Source organism: Dreissena polymorpha, chromosome 14, assembly GCF_020536995.1.
Source record: "Dreissena polymorpha isolate Duluth1 chromosome 14, UMN_Dpol_1.0, whole genome shotgun sequence".
NCBI lineage: Eukaryota > Metazoa > Mollusca > Bivalvia > Myida > Dreissenidae > Dreissena > Dreissena polymorpha.
This window is the reverse complement of record NC_068368.1, coordinates 48,748,582-48,773,942: the sequence shown is the minus strand read 5'-3', so window position 1 is coordinate 48,773,942 and position 25,361 is coordinate 48,748,582. Positions and strand designations below refer to the sequence as shown.

The 25,361-nt window shown below is 34.1% G+C and overlaps 1 protein-coding gene across 1 annotated transcript in view; it reads left to right on the top strand.

Moving 5' to 3' along the window:
- LOC127857349 (Fanconi anemia group A protein homolog) overlaps window positions 1-20,748 on the top strand; it is a 48,555-nt gene extending 27,807 nt beyond the window's left edge. Inside the window, 3 exon segments of the mRNA XM_052393749.1 lie at window positions 19,823-20,312; window positions 20,315-20,525; window positions 20,528-20,748. Coding sequence (XP_052249709.1) covers window positions 19,823-20,312; window positions 20,315-20,525; window positions 20,528-20,748 — 922 coding nt within the window.
- The last annotated feature ends 4,613 nt before the right edge of the window (window positions 20,749-25,361 follow it).

The window sequence follows — 25,361 nt, the reverse complement described above, 5'->3', positions numbered from 1 at the left end:
GTCATGTACAATGCAAGAAAGAACTTGACACAAATAAAATCGACTGTTTTTGCAACTTTTTATCGGCCGTTTCTTAGTGGAATGTAACCTTTTCTAGTGCAATGGTTTACTATAGTCTTCAAGTGTATCATATTTCAGGGATTCAGTAGTGAAACCTATTCATGCCCTTACCATTATCTCCGAAAGATAACACCCGAATAATGGTTAAAAAGTGTGAAAAATGCCTTCCTGGTCAAACTATGATATTTTTTTAGAGAGTACAGCCCTAATGAAGCGATCATTTTATTGTATTGTAACCTATAAGACAACGTTACTGTAACATCGCGGAAAAAAGAAACTTCTCGATACTTATAAACCTATTTTTCTAGTACATGCCAATTTTCAGACCGATCTTTCACGTAGAAATGCTTGAAAATGCATTTATTATAACGCCTGATAAGCATGTGGCTTTCGCGTTCGGAGCTTTGATTTATAACGGGCGTTCAGGCGTAAAACGATTACCCTAAATAATTACAATCGGTCTAAATACTGGAATATTGTTACAAGCTATGTAGAAAAAGAAGTAAACACTATTAAAACGTGTTCATGAGCTCTTTCAGCACAAATTGTTGCGATTTGAGATGCTCAAGACGTGTTTTTGTACGGTTTTTTTCTTCTTTTCTCTGAAAACGTAGTTTTTTTTCTTTAAAAACTCACGATGCTCCTAAAATTCGTGAACAAAACGCATTTATTCGTGAAATTTGCCAAAACGCGTATATCCCACTAAAAAAATGATGATTTTCTGTTAAATACAGCTCCTTTGTGACTAGGCTGGTTTTGCGTTTAGGTCATAATACACTAAATAGTTTTCCTATATAATTCAATGAAAAGCGACAACTTTGAGCGAAAATAAATGCAACATTTTGCACATAGAGACCCCCAAACCATACCTTTTCTTAAAAGCCATTCTAAGCGGAATCGATTTATGCAATAAAAAAGATATGTCATGTACAATGCAAGAAAGAACTTGACACAAATCAAAATCGACTGTTTTGCAACTTTTTTATCGGCCGTTTCTTAGTGGAATGTAACCTTTTCTAGTGCAATGGTTTACTATAGTCTTCAAGTGTATCATATTTCAGGGATTCAGTAGTGAACACCTATTCATGCCCTACCATTATCTCCGCAAGATAACACCCGAATAATGGTAAAAAGTGTAAAACATGCCTTCCTGTCAACTATGATATTTTTTAGAGAGTACAGCCCTACATGAAGCGATCATTTGTATTGTAACCTATAAGACAACGTTTACTGTAACATCGCGGGAAATAAGCACTTCTCGATACTTAAAACTATTTTCTATGTAGCATGCCAATTTTCAGACCGATCTTTCACGTAGAAATGCTTGAAAATGCATTTTATTATAACGCCTGATAAGCCATGTGGCTTTCGCGTTCGGAGCTTTGATTTATAACGGGCGTTCAGGCGTAAAACGATTACCCTAATAATTACAATCGGTCTAAAATACTGGAATATTGTTACAAGCTATGTAGAAAAAGAAGTAAACAAACTATTAAAACGTGTTCATGAGCTCTTTCAGCACAAATTGTTGCGATTTGAGATGCTCAAGACGTGTTTTTTGTACGGTTTTTTTCTTATTTTTTCTCTGAAAACGTATTTTTTTCTTAAAACTCACGATTGCTCCTAAAATTCGTGAAACAAACGCATTTATTCCGTGAAATTTGCCAAAACGCGTTATATCCCACTAAAAAAAATGATGATTTTCTGTTAATACAGCTCCTTTGTGACTAGGCCTGGTTTGCGTTTAGGTCATAATACACTGAATAGTTTTCCTATATAATTCAATGTAAAAGCGACAACTTTGAGCGAAAATAAATGCAACATTTTGCACATAGAGACCCCCACAACATACCTTTTCTTAAAGCCATTATAAGCGGAATCGATTTATGCAATAAAAAAGATATGTCATGTACATGCAAGAAAGAACTTGACACAAATCAAAATCGACTGTTTTTGCAACTTTTTTTTATCGGCCGTTTCTTAGTGGAATGTAACCTTTTCTAGTGCAATGGTTTTACTATAGTCTTCAAGTGTATCATATTTCAGGGATTCAGTAGTGAACACCTATTCATGCCGTACCATTATCTCCGCAAGATAACACCCGAATATGGTAAAAGTGTAAAACATGCCTTCCTGTCAACTATGATATTTTTTTAGAGAGTACAGCCCTACATGAAGCGATCATTTAGTGTATTGTAACCTATAAGACAACGTTTACTGTTAACATCGCGGGAAAATAAGCACTTCTCGATACTTATAAACCTATTTTCTATGTACATGCCAATTTTCAGACCGATCTTTCACGTAGAAATGCTTGAAAATGCATTTTATTATAACGCCTGATAAGCCATGTGGCTTTCGCGTTCGGAGCTTTGATTTATAACGGGCGTTCAGGCGTAAAACGATTACCCTAAATAATTACAATCGGTCCTAAATACTGGAATATTGTTACAAGCTATGTAGAAAAAGAAGTAAACAACTATTAAAACGTGTTCATGAGCTCTTTCAGCACAAATTGTTGCGATTTGAGATGCTCAAGACGTGTTTTTGTACGTTTTTTTTTCTTATTTTCTCTGAAAACGTATTTTTTTCTTTAAAAACTCACGATGCTCCTAAAATTCGTGAAACAAACGCATTTATTCCGTGAAATTTGCCAAAACGCGTTATATCCCACTAAAAAATGATGATTTTCTGTAATACAGCTCCTTTGTGACTAGGCCTGGTTTTGCGTTTAGGTCATAATACACTAAATAGTTTTCCTATATAATTCAATGTAAAAGCGACAACTTTGAGCGAAAATAAATGCAACATTTTGCACATAGAGACCCCCACAACCATACCTTTTCTTAAAAGCCATTCTAAGCGGAATCGATTTATGCAATAAAAAAGATATGTCATGTACAATGCAAGAAAGAACTTGACACAAAATCAAAATCGACTGTTTTTGCAACTTTTTTTATCGGCCGTTTCTAGTGGAATGTAACCTTTTCTAGTGCAATGGTTTACTATAGTCTTCAAGTGTATCATATTTCAGGGATTCAGTAGTGAACACCTATTCATGCCCTACCATTATCTCCGCAAGATAACACCCGAATAATGGTAAAAAGTGTAAAACATGCCTTCCTGTCAACTATGATATTTTTTTAGAGAGTACAAGCCCTACATGAAGCGATCATTTAGTGTATTGTAACCTATAGACAACGTTTACTGTTAACATCGCGGGAAAAAAGCACTTCTCGATACTTATAAACCTATTTTCTATGTACATGCCAATTTTCAGACCGATCTTTCACGTAGAAATGCTTGAAAATGCATTTTATTATAACGCCTGATAAGCATGTGGCTTTCGCGTTCGGAGGCTTTGATTTATAACGGGCGTTCAGGCGTAAAACGATTACCCTAAATAATTACAATCGGTCTAAATACTGGAATATTGTTACAAGCTATGTAGAAAAAGAAGTAAACAACTATTAAAAACGTGTTCATGAGCTCTTTCCAGCACAAATTGTTGCGATTTGAGATGCTCAAGACGTGTTTTGTACGTTTTTTTTTCTTATTTTTCTCTGAAAACGTATTTTTTTCTTAAAAAACTCACGATGCTCCTAAAATTCGTGAAACAAACGCATATATTCCGTGAAATTTGCCAAAACGCGTTATATCCCACTAAAAAAAAATGATGATTTTCTGTAATACAGCTCCTTTGTGACTAGGCCTCTGGTTTGCGTTTAGGTCATAATACACTAAATAGTTTTCCTATATAATTCAATGTAAAAGCGACAACTTTGAGCGAAAATAAATGCAACATTTTGCACATAGAGACCCCCACAACCATACCTTTTCTTAAAAGCCATTCTAAGCGGAATCGATTTATGCAATAAAAAAGATATGTCATGTACAATGCAAGAAGAACTTGACACAAATCAAAATCGACTGTTTTTGCAATTTTTTTATCGGCCGTTTCTTAGTGGAATGTAACCTTTTCTAGTGCAATGGTTTACTATAGTCTTCAAGTGTATCATATTTCAGGGATTCAGTAGTGAACACCTATTCATGCCCTACCATTATCTCCGCAAGATAACACCCGAATAATGGTAAAAAGTGTAAAACATGCCTCCTGTCAACTATGATATTTTTTTTAGAGAGTACAGCCCTACATGAAGCGATCATTTAGTGTATTGTAACCTATAAGACAACGTTTACTGTTAACATCGCGGGAAATAAAGCACTTCTCGATACTTATAAACCTATTTTCTATGTACATGCCAATTTTCAGACCGATCTTTCACGTAGAAATGCTTGAAAATGCATTTTATTATAACGGCCTGATAAGCCATGTGGCTTTCGCGTTCGGAGCTTTGATTTATAACGGGCGTTCAGGCGTAAAACGATTACCCTAAATAATTACAATCGGTCTAAATACTGGAATATTGTTACAAGCTATGTAGAAAAAAGAAGTAGAACAACTATTAAAACGTGTTCATGAGCTCTTTCAGCACAAATTGTTGCGATTTGAGATGCTCAAGACGTGTTTTTTGTACGGTTTTTTTTCTTATTTTCTCTCTGAAAACGTATTTTTTTCTTAAAAAATCACGATGCTCCTCTAAAATTCGTGAAACAAACGCATTTATTCCGTGAAATTTGCCAAAACGCGTTATATCCCACTAAAAAAATGATGATTTTCTGTTAATACAGCTCCTTTGTGACTAGGCCTGGTTTTGCGTTTAGGTCATAATACACTAAATAGTTTTCCTATATAATTCAATGTAAAAGCGACAACTTTGAGCGAAAATAAATGCAACATTTTGCACATAGAGACCCCCCACAACCATACCTTTTCTTAAAAGCCATTCTAAGCGGAATCGATTTATGCAATAAAACAGATATGTCATGTACAATGCAAGAAAGAACTTGACACAAATCAAAATCGACTGTTTTTGCAACTTTTTTTATCGGCCGTTTCTTAGTGGAATGTAACCTTTTCTAGTGCAATGGTTTACTATAGTCTTCAAGTGTATCATATTTCAGGGATTCAGTAGTGAACACCTATTCATGCCCTACCATTATCTCCGCAAGATAACACCCGAATAATGGTAAAAAGTGTAAAACATGCCTTCCTGTCAACTATGATATTTTTTTAGAGAGTACAGCCCTACATGAAGCGATCATTTAGTGTATTGTAACCTATAAGACAACGTTTACTGTTAACATCGCGGGAAATAAGCACTTCTCGATACTTATAAACCTATTTTCTATGTACATGCCAATTTTCAGACCGATCTTTCACATAGAAATGCTTGAAAATGCATTTTATTATAACGCCTGATAAGCCATGTGGCTTTCGCGTTCGGAGCTTTGATTTATAACGGGCGTTCAGGCGTAAAACGATTACCCTAAATAATTACAATCGGTCTAAATACTGGAATATTGTTACAAGCTATGTAGAAAAAAGAAGTAAACAACTATTAAAACGTGTTCATGAGCTCTTTCAGCACAAATTGTTGCGATTTGAGATGCTCAAGACGTGTTTTTGTACGGTTTTTTTTCTTATTTTTCCTCTGAAAACGTATTTTTTTCTTAAAAACTCACGATGCTCCTAAAATTCGTGAAACAAACGCATTTATCCGTGAAATTTGCCAAAACGCGTTATATCCCACTAAAAAAATGATGATTTTCTGTTAATACAGCTCCTTTGTGACTAGGCCTGGTTTTGCGTTTAGGTCATAATACACTAAATAGTTTTCCTATATAATTCAATGTAAAAGCGACAACTTTGAGCGAAACTAAATGCAACATTTGCACATAGAGACCCCCACAACCATACCTTTTCTTAAAAGCCATTCTAAGCGGAATCGATTTATGCAATAAAAAAGATATGTCATGTACAATGCAAGAAAGAACTTGACACAAATCAAAATCGACTGTTTTTGCAATTTTTTTTTATCGGCCGTTTTCTTAGTGGAATGTAACCTTTTCTAGTGCAATGGTTTACTATAGTCTTCAAGTGTATCATATTTCAGGGATTCAGTAGTGAACACCTATTCATGCCCTACCATTATCTCCGCAAGATACACCCGAATAATGGTAAAAAGTGTAAAACATGCCTTCCTGTCAACTATGATATTTTTTTAGAGAGTACAGCCCTACATGAAGCGATCATTTAGTGTATTGTAACCTATAAGACAACGTTTACTGTTAACATCGCTGGAAAAAAGCACTTCTCGATACTTATAAACCTATTTTCTATGTACATGCCAATTTTCAGACCGATCTTTCACGTAGAAATGCTTGAAAATGCATTTTATTATAACGCCTGATAAGCCATGTGGCTTTCGCGTTCGGAGCTTTGATTTATAACGGGCGTTCAGGCGTAAAACGATTACCCTAAATAATTACAATCGGTTCTAAATACTGGAATATTGTTACAAGCTATGTAGAAAAAGAAGTAAACAACTATTAAAACGTGTTCATGAGCTCTTTCAGCACAAATTGTTGCGATTTGAGATGCTCAAGACGTGTTTTTGTACGTTTTTTTTTTCTTATTTTTCTCTGAAAACGTATTTTTTTCTTAAAAACTCACGATGCTCCTAAAATTCGTGAAACAAACGCATTTATTCCGTGAATTTGCCAAAACGCGTTATATCCCACTAAAAAATGATGATTTTCTGTTAATACAGCTCCTTTGTGACTAGGCCTGGTTTTGCGTTTAGGTCATAATACACTGAATAGTTTTCCTATATAATTCAATGTAAAAGCGACAACTTTGAGCGAAAATAAATGCAACATTTTGCACATAGAGACCCCCCACAACCATACCTTTTCTTAAAAGCCATTCTAAGCGGAATCGATTTATGCAATAAAAAGATATGTCATGTACAATGCAAGAAAGAACTTGACACAAATCAAAATCGACTGTTTTTGCAACTTTTTTTATCGGCCGTTTCTTAGTGGAATGTAACCTTTTCTAGTGCAATGGTTTACTATAGTCTTCAAGTGTATCATATTTCAGGGATTCAGTAGTGAACACCTATTCATGCCCTACCATTATCTCCGCAAGATAACACCCGAATAATGGTAAAAAGTGTAAAACATGCCTTCCTGTCAACTATGATATTTTTTTAGAGAGTACAGCCCTACATGAAGCGATCATTTAGTGTATTGTAACCTATAAGACAACGTTTACTGTTAACATCGCGGGAAAAAAAGCACTTCTCGATACTTATAAACCTATTTTCTATGTACATGCCAATTTTCAGACCGATCTTTCACGTAGAAATGCTTGAAAATGCATTTTATTATAACGCCTGATAAGCCATGTGGCTTTCGCGTTCGGAGCTTTGATTTATAACGGGCGTTCAGGCGTAAAACGATTACCCTAAATAATTACAATCGGTCTAAATACTGGAATATTGTTACAAGCTATGTAGAAAAAGAAGTAAACAACTATTAAAACGTGTTCATGAGCTCTTTCAGCACAAATTGTTGCGATTTGAGATGCTCAAGACGTGTTTTTGTACGGTTTTTTTTTCTTATTTTTCTCTGAAAACGTATTTTTTTCTTAAAAACTCACGATGCTCCTAAAATTCGTGAAACAAACGCATTTATTCCGTGAAATTTGCCAAAACGCGTTATATCCCACTAAAAAAATGATGATTTTCTGTTAATACAGCTCCTTTGTGACTAGGCCTGGTTTTGCGTTTAGGTCATAATACACTAAATAGTTTTCCTATATAATTCAATGTAAAAGCGACAACTTTGAGCGAAAATAAATGCAACATTTTGCACATAGAGACCCCCACAACCATACCTTTTCTTAAAAGCCATTCTAAGCGGAATCGATTTATGCAATAAAAAAGATATGTCATGTACAATGCAAGAAAGAACTTGACACAAATCAAAATCGACTGTTTTTGCAACTTTTTTTTATCGGCCGTTTCTTAGTGGAATGTAACCTTTTCTAGTGCAATGGTTTACTATAGTCTTCAAGTGTATCATATTTCAGGGATTCAGTAGTGAACACCTATTCATGCCGTACCATTATCTCCGCAAGATAACACCCGAATAATGGTAAAAAGTGTAAAACATGCCTTCCTGTCAACTATGATATTTTTTTAGAGAGTACAGCCCTACATGAAGCGATCATTTAGTGTATTGTAACCTATAAGACAACGTTTACTGTTAACATCGCGGGAAAAAAGCACTTCTCGATACTTATAAACCTATTTTCTATGTACATGCCAATTTTCAGACCGATCTTTCACGTAGAAATGCTTGAAAATGCATTTTATTATAACGCCTGATAAGCCATGTGGCTTTCGCGTTCGGAGCTTTGATTTATAACGGGCGTTCAGGCGTAAAACGATTACCCTAAATAATTACAATCGGTCTAAATACTGGAATATTGTTACAAGCTATGTAGAAAAAGAAGTAAACAACTATTAAAACGTGTTCATGAGCTCTTTCAGCACAAATTGTTGCAATTTGAGATGCTCAAGACGTGTTTTTGTACGTTTTTTTTTCTTATTTTTCTCTGAAAACGTATTTTTTTCTTAAAAACTCACGATGCCTCCTAAATTCGTGAAACAAACGCATTTATTCCGTGAAATTTGCCAAAACGCGTTATATCCCACTAAAAAAATGATGATTTTCTGTTAATACAGCTCCTTTGTGACTAGGCCTGGTTTTGCGTTTAGGTCATAATACACTGAATAGTTTTCCTATATAATTCAATGTAAAGAGCGACAACTTTGAGCGAAAATAAATGCAACATTTTGCACATAGAGACCCCCACAACCATACCTTTTCTTAAAAGCCATTCTAAGCGGAATCGATTTATGCAATAAAAAAGATATGTCATGTACAATGCAAGAAAGAACTTGACACAAATCAAAATCGACTGTTTTTGCAACTTTTTTTATCGGCCGTTTCTTAGTGGAATGTAACCTTTTCTAGTGCAATGGTTTACTATAGTCTTCAAGTGTATCATATTTCAGGGATTCAGTAGTGAACACCTATTCATGCCCGTACCATTATCTCCGCAAGATAACACCCGAATAATGGTAAAAAGTGTAAAACATGCCTTCCTGTCAACTATGATATTTTTTTAGAGAGTACAGCCCTACATGAAGCGATCATTTAGTGTATTGTAACCTATAAGACAACGTTTACTGTTAACATCGCGGGAAAAAAGCACTTCTCGATACTTATAAACCTATTTTCTATGTACATGCCAATTTTCAGACCGATCTTTCACGTAGAAATGCTTGAAAATGCATTTTATTATAACGCCTGATAAGCCATGTGGCTTTCGCGTTCGGAGCTTTGATTTATAACGGGCGTTCAGGCGTAAAACGATTACCCTAAATAATTACAATCGGTCTAAATACTGGAATATTGTTACAAAGCTATGTAGAAAAAGAAGTAAACAACTATTAAAACGTGTTCATGAGCTCTTTCAGCACAAATTGTTGCGATTTGAGATGCTCAAGACGTGTTTTTGTACGGTTTTTTTTCTTATTTTTCTCTGAAAACGTATTTTTTTCTTAAAAACTCACGATGCTCCTAAAATTCGTGAAACAAACGCATTTATTCCGTGAAATTTGCCAAAACGCGTTATATCCCACTAAAAAAATGATGATTTTCTGTTAATACAGCTCCTTTGTGACTAGGCCTGGTTTTGCGTTTAGGTCATAATACACTAAATAGTTTTCCTATATAATTCAATGTAAAAGCGACAACTTTGAGCGAAAATAAATGCAACATTTTGCACATAGAGACCCCCACAACCATACCTTTTCTTAAAAGCCATTCTAAGCGGAATCGATTTATGCAATAAAAAAGATATGTCATGTACAATGCAAGAAAGAACTTGACACAAATCAAAATCGACTGTTTTTGCAACTTTTTTTATCGGCCGTTTCTTAGTGGAATGTAACCTTTTCTAGTGCAATGGTTTACTATAGTCTTCAAGTGTATCATATTTCAGGGATTCAGTAGTGAACACCTATTCATGCCGTACCATTATCTCCGCAAGATAACACCCGAATAATGGTAAAAAGTGTAAAACATGCCTTCCTGTCAACTATGATATTTTTTTAGAGAGTACAGCCCTACATGAAGCGATCATTTAGTGTATTGTAACCTATAAGGCAACGTTTACTGTTAACATCGCTGGAAAAAAGCACTTCTCGATACTTATAAACCTATTTTCTATGTACATGCCAATTTTCAGACCGATCTTTCACGTAGAAATGCTTGAAAATGCATTTTATTATAACGCCTGATAAGCCATGTGGCTTTCGCGTTCGGAGCTTTGATTTATAACGGGCGTTCAGGCGTAAAACGATTACCCTAAATAATTACAATCGGTCTAAATACTGGAATATTGTTACAAGCTATGTAGAAAAAGAAGTAAACAACTATTAAAACGTGTTCATGAGCTCTTTCAGCACAAATTGTTGCGATTTGAGATGCTCAAGACGTGTTTTTGTACGGTTTTTTTCTTATTTTATCTCTGAAAACGTATTTTTTTCTTAAAAACTCACGATGCTCCTAAAATTCGTGAAACAAACGCATTTATTCCGTGAAATTTGCCAAAACGCGTTATATCCCACTAAAAAAATGATGATTTTCTGTTAATACAGCTCCTTTGTGACTAGGCCTGGTTTTGCGTTTAGGTCATAATACACTAAATAGTTTTCCTATATAATTCAATGTAAAAGCGACAACTTTGAGCGAAAATAAATGCAACATTTTGCACATAGAGACCCCCACAACCATACCTTTTCTTAAAAGCCATTCTAAGCGGAATCGATGTATGCAATAAAAAAGATATGTCATGTACAATGCAAGAAAGAACTTGACACAAATCAAAATCGACTGTTTTTGCATTTTTTTTTATCGGCCGTTTCTTAGTGGAATGTAACCTTTTCTAGTGCAATTGTTTACTATAGTCTTCAAGTGTATCATATTTCAGGGATTCAGTAGTGAACACCTATTCATGCCCTACCATTATCTCCGCAAGATAACACCCGAATAATGGTAAAAAGTGTAAAACATGCCTTCCTGTCAACTATGATATTTTTTTAGAGAGTACAGCCCTACATGAAGCGATCATTTAGTGTATTGTAACCTATAAGACAACGTTTACTGTTAACATCGCGGGAAATAAGCACTTCTCGATACTTATAAACCTATTTTCTATGTACATGCCAATTTTCAGACCGATCTTTCACATAGAAATGCTTGAAAATGCATTTTATTATAACGCCTGATAAGCCATGTGGCTTTCGCGTTCGGAGCTTTGATTTATAACGGGCGTTCAGGCGTAAAACGATTACCCTAAATAATTACAATCGGTCTAAATACTGGAATATTGTTACAAGCTATGTAGAAAAAGAAGTAAACAACTATTAAAACGTGTTCATGAGCTCTTTCAGCACAAATTGTTGCGATTTGAGATGCTCAAGACGTGTTTTTGTACGGTTTTTTTTTCTTATTTTTCTCTGAAAACGTATTTTTTTCTTAAAAACTCACGATGCTCCTAAAATTCGTGAAACAAACGCATTTATTCCGTGAAATTTGCCAAAACGCGTTATATCCCACTAAAAAAAATGATGATTTTCTGTTAATACAGCTCCTTTGTGACTAGGCCTGGTTTTGCGTTTAGGTCATAATACACTAAATAGTTTTCCTATATAATTCAATGTAAAAGCGACAACTTTGAGCGAAAATAAATGCAACATTTTGCACATAGAGACCCCCACAACCATACCTTTTCTTAAAAGCCATTCTAAGCGGAATCGATTTATGCAATAAAAAAGATATGTCATGTACAATGCAAGAAAGAACTTGACACAAATCAAAATCGACTGTTTTTGCAATTTTTTTTATCGGCCGTTTCTTAGTGGAATGTAACCTTTTCTAGTGCAATGGTTTACTATAGTCTTCAAGTGTATCATATTTCAGGGATTCAGTAGTGAACACCTATTCATGCCCTACCATTATCTCCGCAAGATAACACCCGAATAATGGTAAAAAGTGTAAAACATGCCTTCCTGTCAACTATGATATTTTTTTTAGAGAGTACAGCCCTACATGAAGCGATCATTTAGTGTATTGTAACCTATAAGACAACGTTTACTGTTAACATCGCTGGAAAAAAGCACTTCTCGATACTTATAAACCTATTTTCTATGTACATGCCAATTTTCAGACCGATCTTTCACGTAGAAATGCTTGAAAATGCATTTTATTATAACGCCTGATAAGCCATGTGGCTTTCGCGTTCGGAGCTTTGATTTATAACGGGCGTTCAGGCGTAAAACGATTACCCTAAATAATTACAATCGGTCTAAATACTGGAATATTGTTACAAGCTATGTAGAAAAAGAAGTAAACAACTATTAAAACGTGTTCATGAGCTCTTTCAGCACAAATTGTTGCGATTTGAGATGCTCAAGACGTGTTTTTGTACGTTTTTTTTTCTTATTTTCTCTGAAAACGTATTTTTTTCTTAAAAACTCACGATGCTCCTAAAATTCGTGAAACAAACGCATTTATTCCGTGAAATTTGCCAAAACGCGTTATATCCCACTAAAAAAATGATGATTTTCTGTTAATACAGCTCCTTTGTGACTAGGCCTGGTTTTGCGTTTAGGCCATAATACACTGAATAGTTTTCCTATATAATTCAATGTAAAAGCGACAACTTTGAGCGAAAATAAATGCAACATTTTGCACATAGAGACCCCCACAACCATACCTTTTCTTAAAAGCCATTCTAAGCGGAATCGATTTATGCAATAAAAAAGATATGTCATGTACAATGCAAGAAAGAACTTGACACAAATCAAAATCGACTGTTTTTGCAACTTTTTTTATCGGCCGTTTCTTAGTGGAATGTAACCTTTTCTAGTGCAATGGTTTACTATAGTCTTCAAGTGTATCATATTTCAGGGATTCAGTAGTGAACACCTATTCATGCCCTACCATTATCTCCGCAAGATAACACCCGAATAATGGTAAAAAGTGTAAAACATGCCTTCCTGTCAACTATGATATTTTTTTAGAGAGTACAGCCCTACATGAAGCGATCATTTAGTGTATTGTAACCTATAAGACAACGTTTACTGTTAACATCGCGGGAAAAAAGCACTTTTCGATACTTATAAACCTATTTTCTATGTACATGCCAATTTTCAGACCGATCTTTCACGTAGAAATGCTTGAAAATGCATTTTATTATAACGCCTGATAAGCCATGTGGCTTTCGCGTTCGGTGCTTTGATTTATAACGGGCGTTCAGGCGTAAAACGATTACCCTAAATAATTACAATCGGTCTAAATACTGGAACATTGTTACAAGCTATGTAGAAAAAGAAGTAAACAACTATTAAAACGTGTTCATGAGCTCTTTCAGCACAAATTGTTGCGATTTGAGATGCTCAAGACGTGTTTTTGTACGTTTTTTTTTTCTTATTTTTCTCTGAAAACGTATTTTTTTCTTAAAAACTCACGATGCTCCTAAAATTCGTGAAACAAACGCATTTATTCCGTGAAATTTGCCAAAACGCGTTATATCCCACTAAAAAAATGATGATTTTCTGTTAATACAGCTCCTTTGTGACTAGGCCTGGTTTTGCGTTTAGGTCATAATACACTAAATAGTTTTCCTATATAATTCAATGTAAAAGCGACAACTTTGAGCGAAAATAAATGCAACATTTTGCACATAGAGACCCCCACAACCATACCTTTTCTTAAAAGCCATTCTAAGCGGAATCGATTTATGCAATAAAAAAGATATGTCATGTACAATGCAAGAAAGAACTTGAAACAAATCAAAATCGACTGTTTTTGCAACTTTTTTTATCGGCCGTTTCTTAGTGGAATGTAACCTTTTCTAGTGCAATGGTTTACTATAGTCTTCAAGTGTATCATATTTCAGGGATTCAGTAGTGAACACCTATTCATGCCGTACCATTATCTCCGCAAGATAACACCCGAATAATGGTAAAAAGTGTAAAACATGCCTTCCTGTCAACTACAATATTTTTTTAGAGAGTACAGCCCTACATGAAGCGATCATTTAGTGTATTGTAACCTATAAGACAACGTTTACTGTTAACATCGCGGGAAAAAAGCACTTCTCGATACTTATAACCTATTTTCTATGTACATGCCAATTTTCAGACCGATCTTTCACGTAGAAATGCTTTGAAAATGCATTTTATTATAACGCCTGATAAGCCATGTGGCTTTCGCGTTCGGAGCTTTGATTTATAACGGGCGTTCAGGCGTAAAACGATTACCCTAAATAATTACAATCGGTCTAAATACTGGAATATTGTTACAAGCTATGTAGAAAAAGAAGTAAACAACTATTAAAACGTGTTCATGAGCTCTTTCAGCACAAATTGTTGCAATTTGAGATGCTCAAGACGTGTTTTTGTACGTTTTTTTTTCTTATTTTTCTCTGAAAACGTATTTTTTTCTTAAAAAATCACGATCCTCCTAAAATTCGTGAAACAAACGCATTTATTCCGTGAAATTTGCCAAAACGCGTTATATCCCACTAAAAAATGATGATTTTCTGTTAATACAGCTCCTTTGTGACTAGGCCTGGTTTTGCGTTTAGGTCATAATACACTAAATAGTTTTCCTATATAATTCAATGTAAAAGCGACAACTTTGAGCGAAAATAAATGCAACATTTTGCACATAGAGATCCCCACAACCATACCTTTTCTTAAAAGCCATTCTAAGCGGAATCGATTTATGCAATAAAAAAGATATGTCATGTACAATGCAAGAAAGAACTTGACACAAATCAAAATCGACTGTTTTTGCAACTTTTTTTATCGGCCGTTTCTTAGTGGAATGTAACCTTTTCTAGTGCAATGGTTTACAATAGTCTTCAAGTGTATCATATTTCAGGGATTCAGTAGTGAACACCTATTCATGCCCTACCATTATCTCCGCAGGATAGTACCCGAATAATGGTAAAAAGTGTAAAACATGCCTTCCTGTCAACAATGATATTTTTTTAGAGAGTACAGCCCTACATGAAGCGATCATTTAGTGTATTGTTACCTTAAAGCGCAAAATGACGGATTTCTACCTTGAAACCACCAGTTATATTCTAATTGACATAGATAAAATTAAATCTATAGCCTAGTTAGCAATAATTGATTATTTTTCAAACGGTACCTCTTTTAAAACCGAAAGTAGGATTTCTAGACGTATACGTCCATTCATTTCGACAAAAATGATTATTTTAAAGTTTTAAAGCGCAAAAAGACGGATTTCTACCTTGTAACCACCAGATATATTCTAAGTGGCATATATAAAATTAACTCTATAGCCTAGTTAGCAAGTAATTTATTATTTTTCAAACGGTACCGCTTTTGAAACCGAAAGTATAATTTCTAGACGTATACGTCCATTTCGACAAACGCGATTATTTTTAAGTTTTAAAATGCAAAAAAGGCGGATTTCTACCTTGTAACCATCAGATATATTCTAATTAGCATAGATATATGCCACATAAGGTGTGTGGCTTTAATGATAACACATTATGATAAACATGTTTCTTCATTCTGCTACTTATAAATAATTAACATATTTAGACTGTGATCATCAGTTGGTCATTTAAACAAAAGAGGCTTGGACTTTATCAGCAATTAAGATACCAAACACATCAGACCTTTCCCAACGATTTTGTGAAAGAATGTGGGCAAAGACCCACAGTGTGCAATCGGTTGGATTTTGTTCCTACTTTCAAGTGTTTTATGAGTTAATACCTATATAACTCCAGAGCTAAACTAAGAACACGTATATACTTCATGTTTTTGAAATTGGGGTCCAGGGATGTTCCTGAATGGCATTTCCAGGACAGGGTTTACATTTGTTGTAAAATCAGACACAACTTTCCAAGATTTGTAATTATACAAATGGTGCCAATCATTAAATGAGCTGTCTTAATGTTGATAACATTCACTGGTAAAGAAAATAGTTAGTTCAAACAGATACTTACAATGTGGATATCCTTCATTCTTTTACTACCTTTTTAATTGAAAATATTTGTAATCTTCCTTACTCTTTTTTAACTCACCTTAGAAACAAGTGCTCGATCAATATGAGCTATTGTTTTGACCGTATGCCCGGCGTCCTGCGAATGAGCTGTGTTCGGTCTCAGGTGAGCGTTGGCAACTTGTAGCCTGTTACAACTCCTGACTCAATCTTGATTAAACTTTGTCAAACTGTTTATTTTGACAAAACTGGGCCATATTTTAATCTGGGTTTAGAAACTAGGTAGAAATGACTTGAAATGGGATCACATCTATTATGCCACCATTCTGGGGAAAAAAGTAAAATAATACCACCATTCTGACATTGTTATTTAAAATACTTTATGTTTTATAGAATATTTTCAAATGCTATCACAATCAGATGACATATACCGCCGAAAATCTGACAAACTAAAAAGGAAATGAATCGACAAAAATGACTAGATAACATATTTGTGTGACAGTTATGTAAAAATCCAACACAAACCGTTTGGTACAAAAACTATAAGGTAAATTGATTGCAATGTGTATTACTACTACGAAAAAGATCACACAAATAAAAAATCCTTATAATATGAGCTTCACCTCTCGACAATACCATAATCATTCTGCGAACGTTTGGTGAAAACTACATTACATATTAAGACAAGATTTTTAATGCTTTTTTTAACCAAGAACAATAACTCAAAGAAATATGGGAATCCCATAAATAATTAAGTAACTTGGACTGAATACGTTCTAATAGATGAGTAATTAAGTAGCTGTGCCTTCCGCAATACAGACATTGATGTGTCTTTAAAAAGCCACATAAGTAAACGTTTTAGGCACACAAAAGCTAAACGAATTCCAACTCTACAGATAAAAAACTAACATTTAAAGATAGTTAAGATAATAACCACTTAAATACCCTCCTCCGCAAAAATAAAATACAGAATTATTGAAAGTATTGCTGCTGATACTGAGAATGATAATAAATCATCTATAGCAAGTTACAAGTGAATAACTAATGTAAGGTGTGAGACTTTTGAAGGTAAACTTTAATAAAAGTTTCGGAGCTTTTATCTGAAGGCTTTTTGTGTTCTCGTAACATTCCCTTATTTTCACCTAGTATATGTTTTATTAACTGATAACGCACGTATCTGACGATACCTTATCAACCATACCTTAAGTTAAGTGCAAAAATCGGTCTTATAGTTGTATCGTTAGCTCTGTTTGGTAGTAGATCGAATGCATATGTTTGTAAATTAAAGTCTATGTAGCAACACAATAATGAATTGTATTGTTTGGCGAACTGCATTTTGTATATATTGTTAAAGACATGTTAATTAGTCTTTACCATGGTGTTTAACCTTAAGGAAGCCAAGCTATATTCAAACAAGATCGTAAGAACTTACAGGTGCGCTATCCTCTTTTGGTTATGCATTTTACGTTTGGATTAGCATATGGAAGATCACGGTCATTTATTGAAAATGTCCAATGTAATGTAATCATGCTGAAAATGTCATCAAACAGAAGACACGCGACAACGCTAAAGACGCGACTTGGTACAGTTCATTCAACTGCGACATATATCGTCGCAACATAATTCCATTCCAGTTACGCACTATCTTATCAAATACAAAGAGTTATATGCTATAAATATTTTAAATAAAAGATAATGTTTAAAATTATACGAAAGTGAGAAAAACATACTTATTTGGGATAAAAAAGATCGTTTCTTTTATACCTAATGATAAAATATGACATTTCTGCAGTGAAATAACAGCAGTAAAAAGAACAAAGTGTTATTTTCACCGATGAAAAGAACACATTTTCGGAACTCCTTTTTCTATTTTTAAATTATTGTAAATAATTTATTTCTACTTTTAAATTATTGTTAATAACTTTATATAATATTTCTATGATCACGAGTGAATTAAAATCGACATTCCACCGAATCCAACAAATTTTCTTTTTTTAAATGTTTTTTCACCGTTTATTTACATTGTAAAAGAGTTTAACTGGAGAATTTCGCTAATGACGTCATTGTGTGTTTTGAAATGTATGGAGGCACGCTACGGGAGAAACTCCGAAAAAGGGTAACTTTTCAGCGAAAGGGAAACAGCTGTTAATTATTTTCTTGAAAAAGGGCATAACAGAAACAGATAATTTGTTCATGTCAGTGTAAAATTGTTTGTTATTTCACTCGTGATCATAGAACACTGACATGAACAAATATCGTCTATGTCCTGAAACTGATTCACATAATAACTTAACAACGCAGAAGCACAATTTCGTAAAATAAAATTAAACTTAACGTTTAATTTTATTTTTATTTTTTTATTTTATTTTTTTGCTTCTAGATGTCTAGAGCAATCGAAGTAATCCTTTCAATTTTTCAAAATGTAAAATATGACACCAAGAAGCAAAATCTGATGGACTGGTATACATATCAGACATGTACATTATTTTCCCCGTGAATGTTGTCAATACGGACCCTGACACTCGGAACTCAACTATGAATGGTTGTGTAGAGAACCATGATGGTTTTCATACAGAAGCTGCCGATACTGACACACGGGGACACCAACAGAAAGTAGATCCATTTCTGGTACAGACCGAATTCCCCAATGTTTGCAAAAATGTCATCCAAGTTCATCGCCCATTCACAATTCTGCGCGTCTTAAAGGGGCCTTTTCACGTTTTGGTAAATTGACAAAATTAAAAAAAAGTTGTTTCAGATTCGCTTATTTTCGTTTTAGTTATGATATTTGTGAGGAAAAAGTAATATTGAACATTTACCATGCTCTAAAATATCCTTTTCTTGATTTAAAAACCTAAAAATTATAAAGCGTTGCAACGCGAAACGATTGAATAATTTGGATGGAAAGTTCTGTTGATGTCTTTATATTTTGGGAAACTACGAAGATTGCTCATATAAGTAAAAATGCATCCGCTCATAGCATGAGTACGGATGGTCGACTGGTCTAATTGGGAGACGTTTGTCTCCAGGGGCGCATTCGTAACGGATGTTCTGTACAGGTTTCACAGTGATCTGGGGCACTGCCTTTTCGAACACACCGGAACAGGAAGTTATTAATTCAAGATGGCCGAAAGTGATAAAAACATTGCCAGCTGTATCAGTCTTGCCTTGCAGGACCTTATAGACGAAGATATAAACGATGAAATGGTTTCTCGGAAGCTAGCAGAAAGCGTGCCACCAATACGACATTTCTTGCTGCAACTTTAATAGGAACTCGGGCAATATTTATGTTTTCATGATATGTTTAGTCTAGCTAAAACGTATATATGCAGGATAAGCCAATAACTTGTAGTAAAACTTGCTCAAAGAAACATTCCACTAATTGCAAAGTAGGCCGTTGGTGAATGTCCGAAAAAAAATCTGGATAAAAATATCATCCAATATCCTGAAAATAATAAGTTGAATAATACCTCTACAGGGGTATCTGCATGTGTCTAGGTAGCTTAATCACTAAAAGAGCATTAACTTGCAGGTTGTAGCTCACACTGGGTCAGGTTGCCACAAACTTGACATCAGTGCAGTATTATTTTTGTATCAAATACAATTATATCATTTGACATTAACATGATTTTAGTTGCGAATCATTACATAAATTACAAATGACAGGGGTGAAATTACAGAGGAATCATGGGGTCAATATTTATAAAATTAAAATAAGTGTACTTTTTTGCAGGGTAGGAGAAGAAAAGTCTCGAGTGAGGGGCTATGTGGAAGAAGTCGTACCTGCGGTTACCGATGAGGACTTCAGAAGAATTTTTAGGATGAATCGAACAACATTTTTCTTTCTTCTGGAGCACTTGGAGACTCTACCAGAACTTCAGCCATTGGGTCATGGTAGAAGAGAACCAATCGGCATCCATAAACAGTTACTTATTACATTGTGGAATGTTGGTGGAACTGATCCTCAGAGAAAAATAGCTGATCGATTTGGAGTGTCTGAATCTAGGGACAAAATTATTTCCGCCTTAATAGGAATGAGACAGAACATAATTAGATGGCCCAACCCCCAGGAATTGCAAACTGAAGAACAATTATTTCAAAGGCGAAATGGATTTCCTTGCATAGTTGGTGCGATTGATGGGACACACATACAGATTAAAGCACCGCGAGACCATCCCCAGAGCTATGTTAACAGAAAACACTATCATTCATTACAACTTCAGTGTGTGTGTGTAGACACAACATGTTGTTTAGTCATGTTTTTACTGGATATCTCGGAAGTTTCCATGACTCAAGAGTACTCCAGTTATCAGATTTATTGGAGAGTTGTCCAGATAAATGTGGTAGAAAGTATCACATTCTTGAGGATGGGGGTATCCTTTACGAAAGTGGATTGTTGACACCATATCGTGACAATGGACACTTTACCACTGAGCAAAACAATACAACACGTACCATTCAAGTAACAGAGTTGTTATTGAAAGGGCTTTCGCATTATTGAAATGTCGTTTTAGGAGTCTTCACTATCTTGACACTGTATCTATTTCAACAGCAGTGAATATCATAGTGGCATGTTGTGTGTTGCACAACTTCTGCATTTTAGAGTATGATGTACTAGAGGATAACATGGAACAGGACTTAACATGGAACAGGACTTAGAAGGCGATGTTGAAAATGCAAATTTTCATAATGACCAGAATAGAGACGGAATCGATAAGAGAAATGTAATTGCACGAAATTTGTTGTAAGTACTTGTAAACTAAACAGTGTAGTTATTAGGAATACTTACATTAAAGTGGCAGTACTAATGAATACAAAAGTCTTCATGTTTAAAGAAATAAATTATTTATTGCTTTACTTATTGATATTGGCAAAAAGACACATTTCTCTTTCATGCTATTTTTGCCAGGCATTCAACTTATTGTATTTGTATCATTCTGCATTTTTGACAGTCTTTATTGCTGATGGGGTTTCATGTTTATTATGGACAATATTTTTTGTCAGACATGTCTGACAAGTTTCATGATGTCTGCGTTTCAAGATAAATGTAGGTACTGATCCAAATGATTGTGTATTTAACTACTATTGCTTTAGCCAATATGTCATCTTTTAAATATTATATCTACAAACAAATGTGCTTGATATAACATAACTGAAGACAAATTCCTGTAAAATATATTAATTTGAGATTAAAATACTGTTTAAAAAATATCAATGCTTGTTGTTGCGTTTTAACCACTTTGTAGTAATTGAAGTCACAGAAGTGTTACAAAAATGTTTGCCAATGAATGTGTCTTATATAAAATTTGACAAGAAAAATCTTGAACAATTTGCAATTTTTTATTGCACTTATCATTTACACAACAATTGCACTGATAAATAGAGATCAATATTCCAACTGAAACACAAAAATACAAAATATCAAAATAAACTGTCTGTTGAAAGACAGACATTTTGGTATGACAATGCATTCTTTCCCTGCCTAGGGAAACAATTATTCAAATAAATAAAATAACAAGGGCTGTTTGTAAAACACGCATGCCCCAAAAATGGGCTGTCAGTTTTAAGTGGCAGCAATTGAGTGTGAATACGTTAAGAGTATCTGGAAATATCCTGATACCAATTTACTGTTTTAAGTCACTGTGACCTTGACCAACCGATCAACAGACCGACATGTGCAAAACAATATACCCCCTCTTCTTCGAAGGGGGGGGGGGGGGCATAAAAATAGAAAAACAAATATAACAAACATCAAATTAGAAAGGTATTCATCCTGATTTTAACACTAAACATGATCATTCTTTAAAGCTATACAAGTTTATTTGAAACTCAAAATACTAGTATGCAAAAGTAGAATTTGGAGAAAACATATTTGCAGTTGGTCCCTACAAACAATATCCCTATAAAAATTGCCACAAAAAAACAATACACAGACAATTTAAATGTTCTAAGGTTTAATTTGGTGAAGGATGGAAAATGCCCTGTAGGTGTATGATAGGTTGTAAAGATAAAAGAGTTTCCAGTGGCTTATATAAGATTTTTATGACATTTGATATAATTTATGAAGAAATCAAAACATACATCGAATCAACTAGTATGGCTTTAAGTATAAACTACCCAGATGGAAGACTGTACATTTTAAATTGTGGTTTCTAAAGTTTTATTGAGAACTCAGTTTAAACTGTAAAATACATGAAAAAAAAACATAGTAACCAACCTTCATAAAGCTACAAACTGAAAAATAGTCTTTGTATAAGTAAATGTTAATTGCTCAGGTATGCAAAAATAACGCACTTAACAATAGACGAACTACATATCACACATGTGGCATCCACTACTCGTGAAAAGTAAATAATGTAAATAAATCAAAATCAGATTAAAACTGTACATAACTCTTTTTCAAAAATATCATTTTGTAGACTTTAGACAAAACAAACAATAGACGAGCTACATATCACACTTGTGACATCCACTACTCGTGGAAAGAAAATAATGTAAATAAATCAAAATAAGATTAAAACTGTACATAAATCAAACAGTTCCGAAATATTTAGACATTCCAACACTATTGTACATTCTTATGATGCCTATCAGAGAAATGATAGAAATGTTTTGCTTAATTACTTGTAAAATTTGTGTAAAATCTTTAATCAACTGTCATGTTTTTATATACGTATTGTTGGTAAAAAAAATCAGAAATGCGAGCAGATGTATTGCAGATTAAGGAAACATATTTTCTTAAAGCGTTTCTTTCAAACATAACTACTATAGTAACCCTTTTCCACTCAGAAGCGAAGTGAAAATGGCTGTGTGCAAACAGCATAAAACCAGAACAGCCTGCGAGCAGCCTGCACAGACTGTTCAGGTATTATGCTGTTTGCTGCTCATTGACAGATTTGTTGTCTCTTTGAAACTTAAATTTAATTAATAACCTTTCTTACTAGATTCAAGTTTTAAAAGCTTCATTAGATTCGGATTAGCAGCAAACAGCATAAAACCTGAGCAGCCTGTGCATACGGTTCAGGTTTTATGCTGTTTGCTGCTCATCAGTATCTTAGAGTTGGAAATGAAGCCTTTAAAACATGAATCTAGTAAGAAAGGTCGTATATTAAATTTTATTGTCTAAGGGACTATAAATACGTATCTAAGTGTCACTTTTGAATAAAATTGTGTCATTGTGTCGTATGAACAAATCTGCATGAATACTACATTATAGGCATTTTTCACTGTTGAATAAAATTGTGTCATTGTGTCGTATGAACAAATCTGCATGTAAACTACATTTGGACTCAAATCGTACATCAAATCATTTCTGTCTTCAGTTGTCAAAACACCTATATACTGTTTGATTCCAATAATGTCGCTTTAATGGAATTACCATTTGTATTCATTTGCTTCTTAATATTAAATCACTTAAACTTGTTTTATTAGTAGCACAGCCCCATTAATATTTTTATTTAGTACTGCCCTTGGAATTTGTTCACGTCATTATGTCATTATGGATTTTTGTGACGTCATACGACCGACTTTCCCAGTTGTAATCTACATGCATAGGTCATTGGGTTTATAACGTTCCATTTTATTTATATTTTCTCTCTGATAGGCGTTTCTTGTTTGATTTAATTATTTTTAATTTGTTTAGCAGTCACATAAACAACCAAGCTATGTAATATGGAATTTTTACACCCATTATTGCTGCTTCTTCCTGTATTTGCGCGATGATTTTCGGAGATATTAACTCTATGATTCTATATTCTCAAATCTTTTCTATAAAGAAGGAATGTAGTTGACAATTGTTAATAATTTTATTTGATCGTTCGTCAAAAAGTTGTATTTCTGTTACTCTTGTATCTTCAATGCAATTGAGTAATTAAATAGTAATTAAATTGAATGCGTTTTAATTCCATTTTATTATTGTTTAATTTGAGTTACAATGCTATTACGTTAAATTTTATTTACACTTAAATGTATTATGAATATTGCTGGGCCAAGTGTGAGGTTGAGCGCTCTATAACCAGGTTTAAACCCCCAATGATTTGCATTGACCGTTCCAAGGCGGTGACCCCAGCTTTATTCATATTTTGTGTTTATGTTGGTTTGTATTGTGCTGTATTGTGCTGTTTTGTACTGTTTGGGCAATCGGTCACTTGCCTTAAATAAAGGACCTACTAATTGTTTTTAATGAAAATTCAATACTGCTCCAGCAGCTGGAGTTTCACTTCTTTATATTAAAGGGTAAGTAATAGGAAACTGTGATAAAACCATTTGCTCACTCAAAAAGCTTGGATAATCAATTTCTATAAACTTTAACAGTTTGATCAAATGCTTTTCTGCACAGTGGACACTGTTTTTCTAACTTTCTGGCACAGCTGTAACAACACACCATGTGGCCACATGGAACGAAGAGAACATCTCTGACTCTGTCCATACATATCACACAAGCTGAAAGATAGAAACGCAAGCTTGAAAGAAGAAAAAGGCATATGATAAAATATAAGTTTAAGGTATCACATTGAAGGTTATTCTTATTATATCATCTTGATACAATATACTTAAGATATATATGCTTTTATGATACATAATCTATCACTGTTACTGTATATACAGAAATGTACATGTTGAATACTTCTCACAATTGAGATCAATGCTTATCGCATGAAAAACAAATCAAGGCTTCATGAGGGTATTTAGATAAATCATCATGAAAAACATGCAAGTAATTTTAATTAATTCACAACACTCAAATGAAATATAAATTTTGTAATATTCTTCATCAGTTTGGTTTTAAAGCACTTCTAACACTGAAAGTAAAAACCTAATTCATATATGCTTATTCTTGAAGGTTTAAATAGTGTTATTGAAAACATTTTCAATTACACTAAGTGTTTAATTGTTCCTGTTCATCGTTGGAGCTTGGGGCGCTGATTGCTTTATCGCTTCTACTAAACCCCTCATTAGCTGCATTCTTTCTTCATGCCTCCTTTCCGTCCTCTCTGCTTCCTCTTTGTCTCTCTGAGCTTGGTCAACAATAAAGCTCTGTAAGATTTGGACCATTTGCTGACTTCCTGATTTAGACTTCTTCACTGGAGGTTTCTTTTTGTCACTGTCTTCACTACTTGACCTTTTTTTGTTAAGTTCCATTTGGTCACTTTCTTCACTACTTTCTTCGACTTGACTTGCAGATGACATTGTTTTCACATGCTGCATGACAGGATCTTTGGCAAATATCTCGTCCAATTCTGTTTCAAACTGGTACATCTTCAGACTGTTTC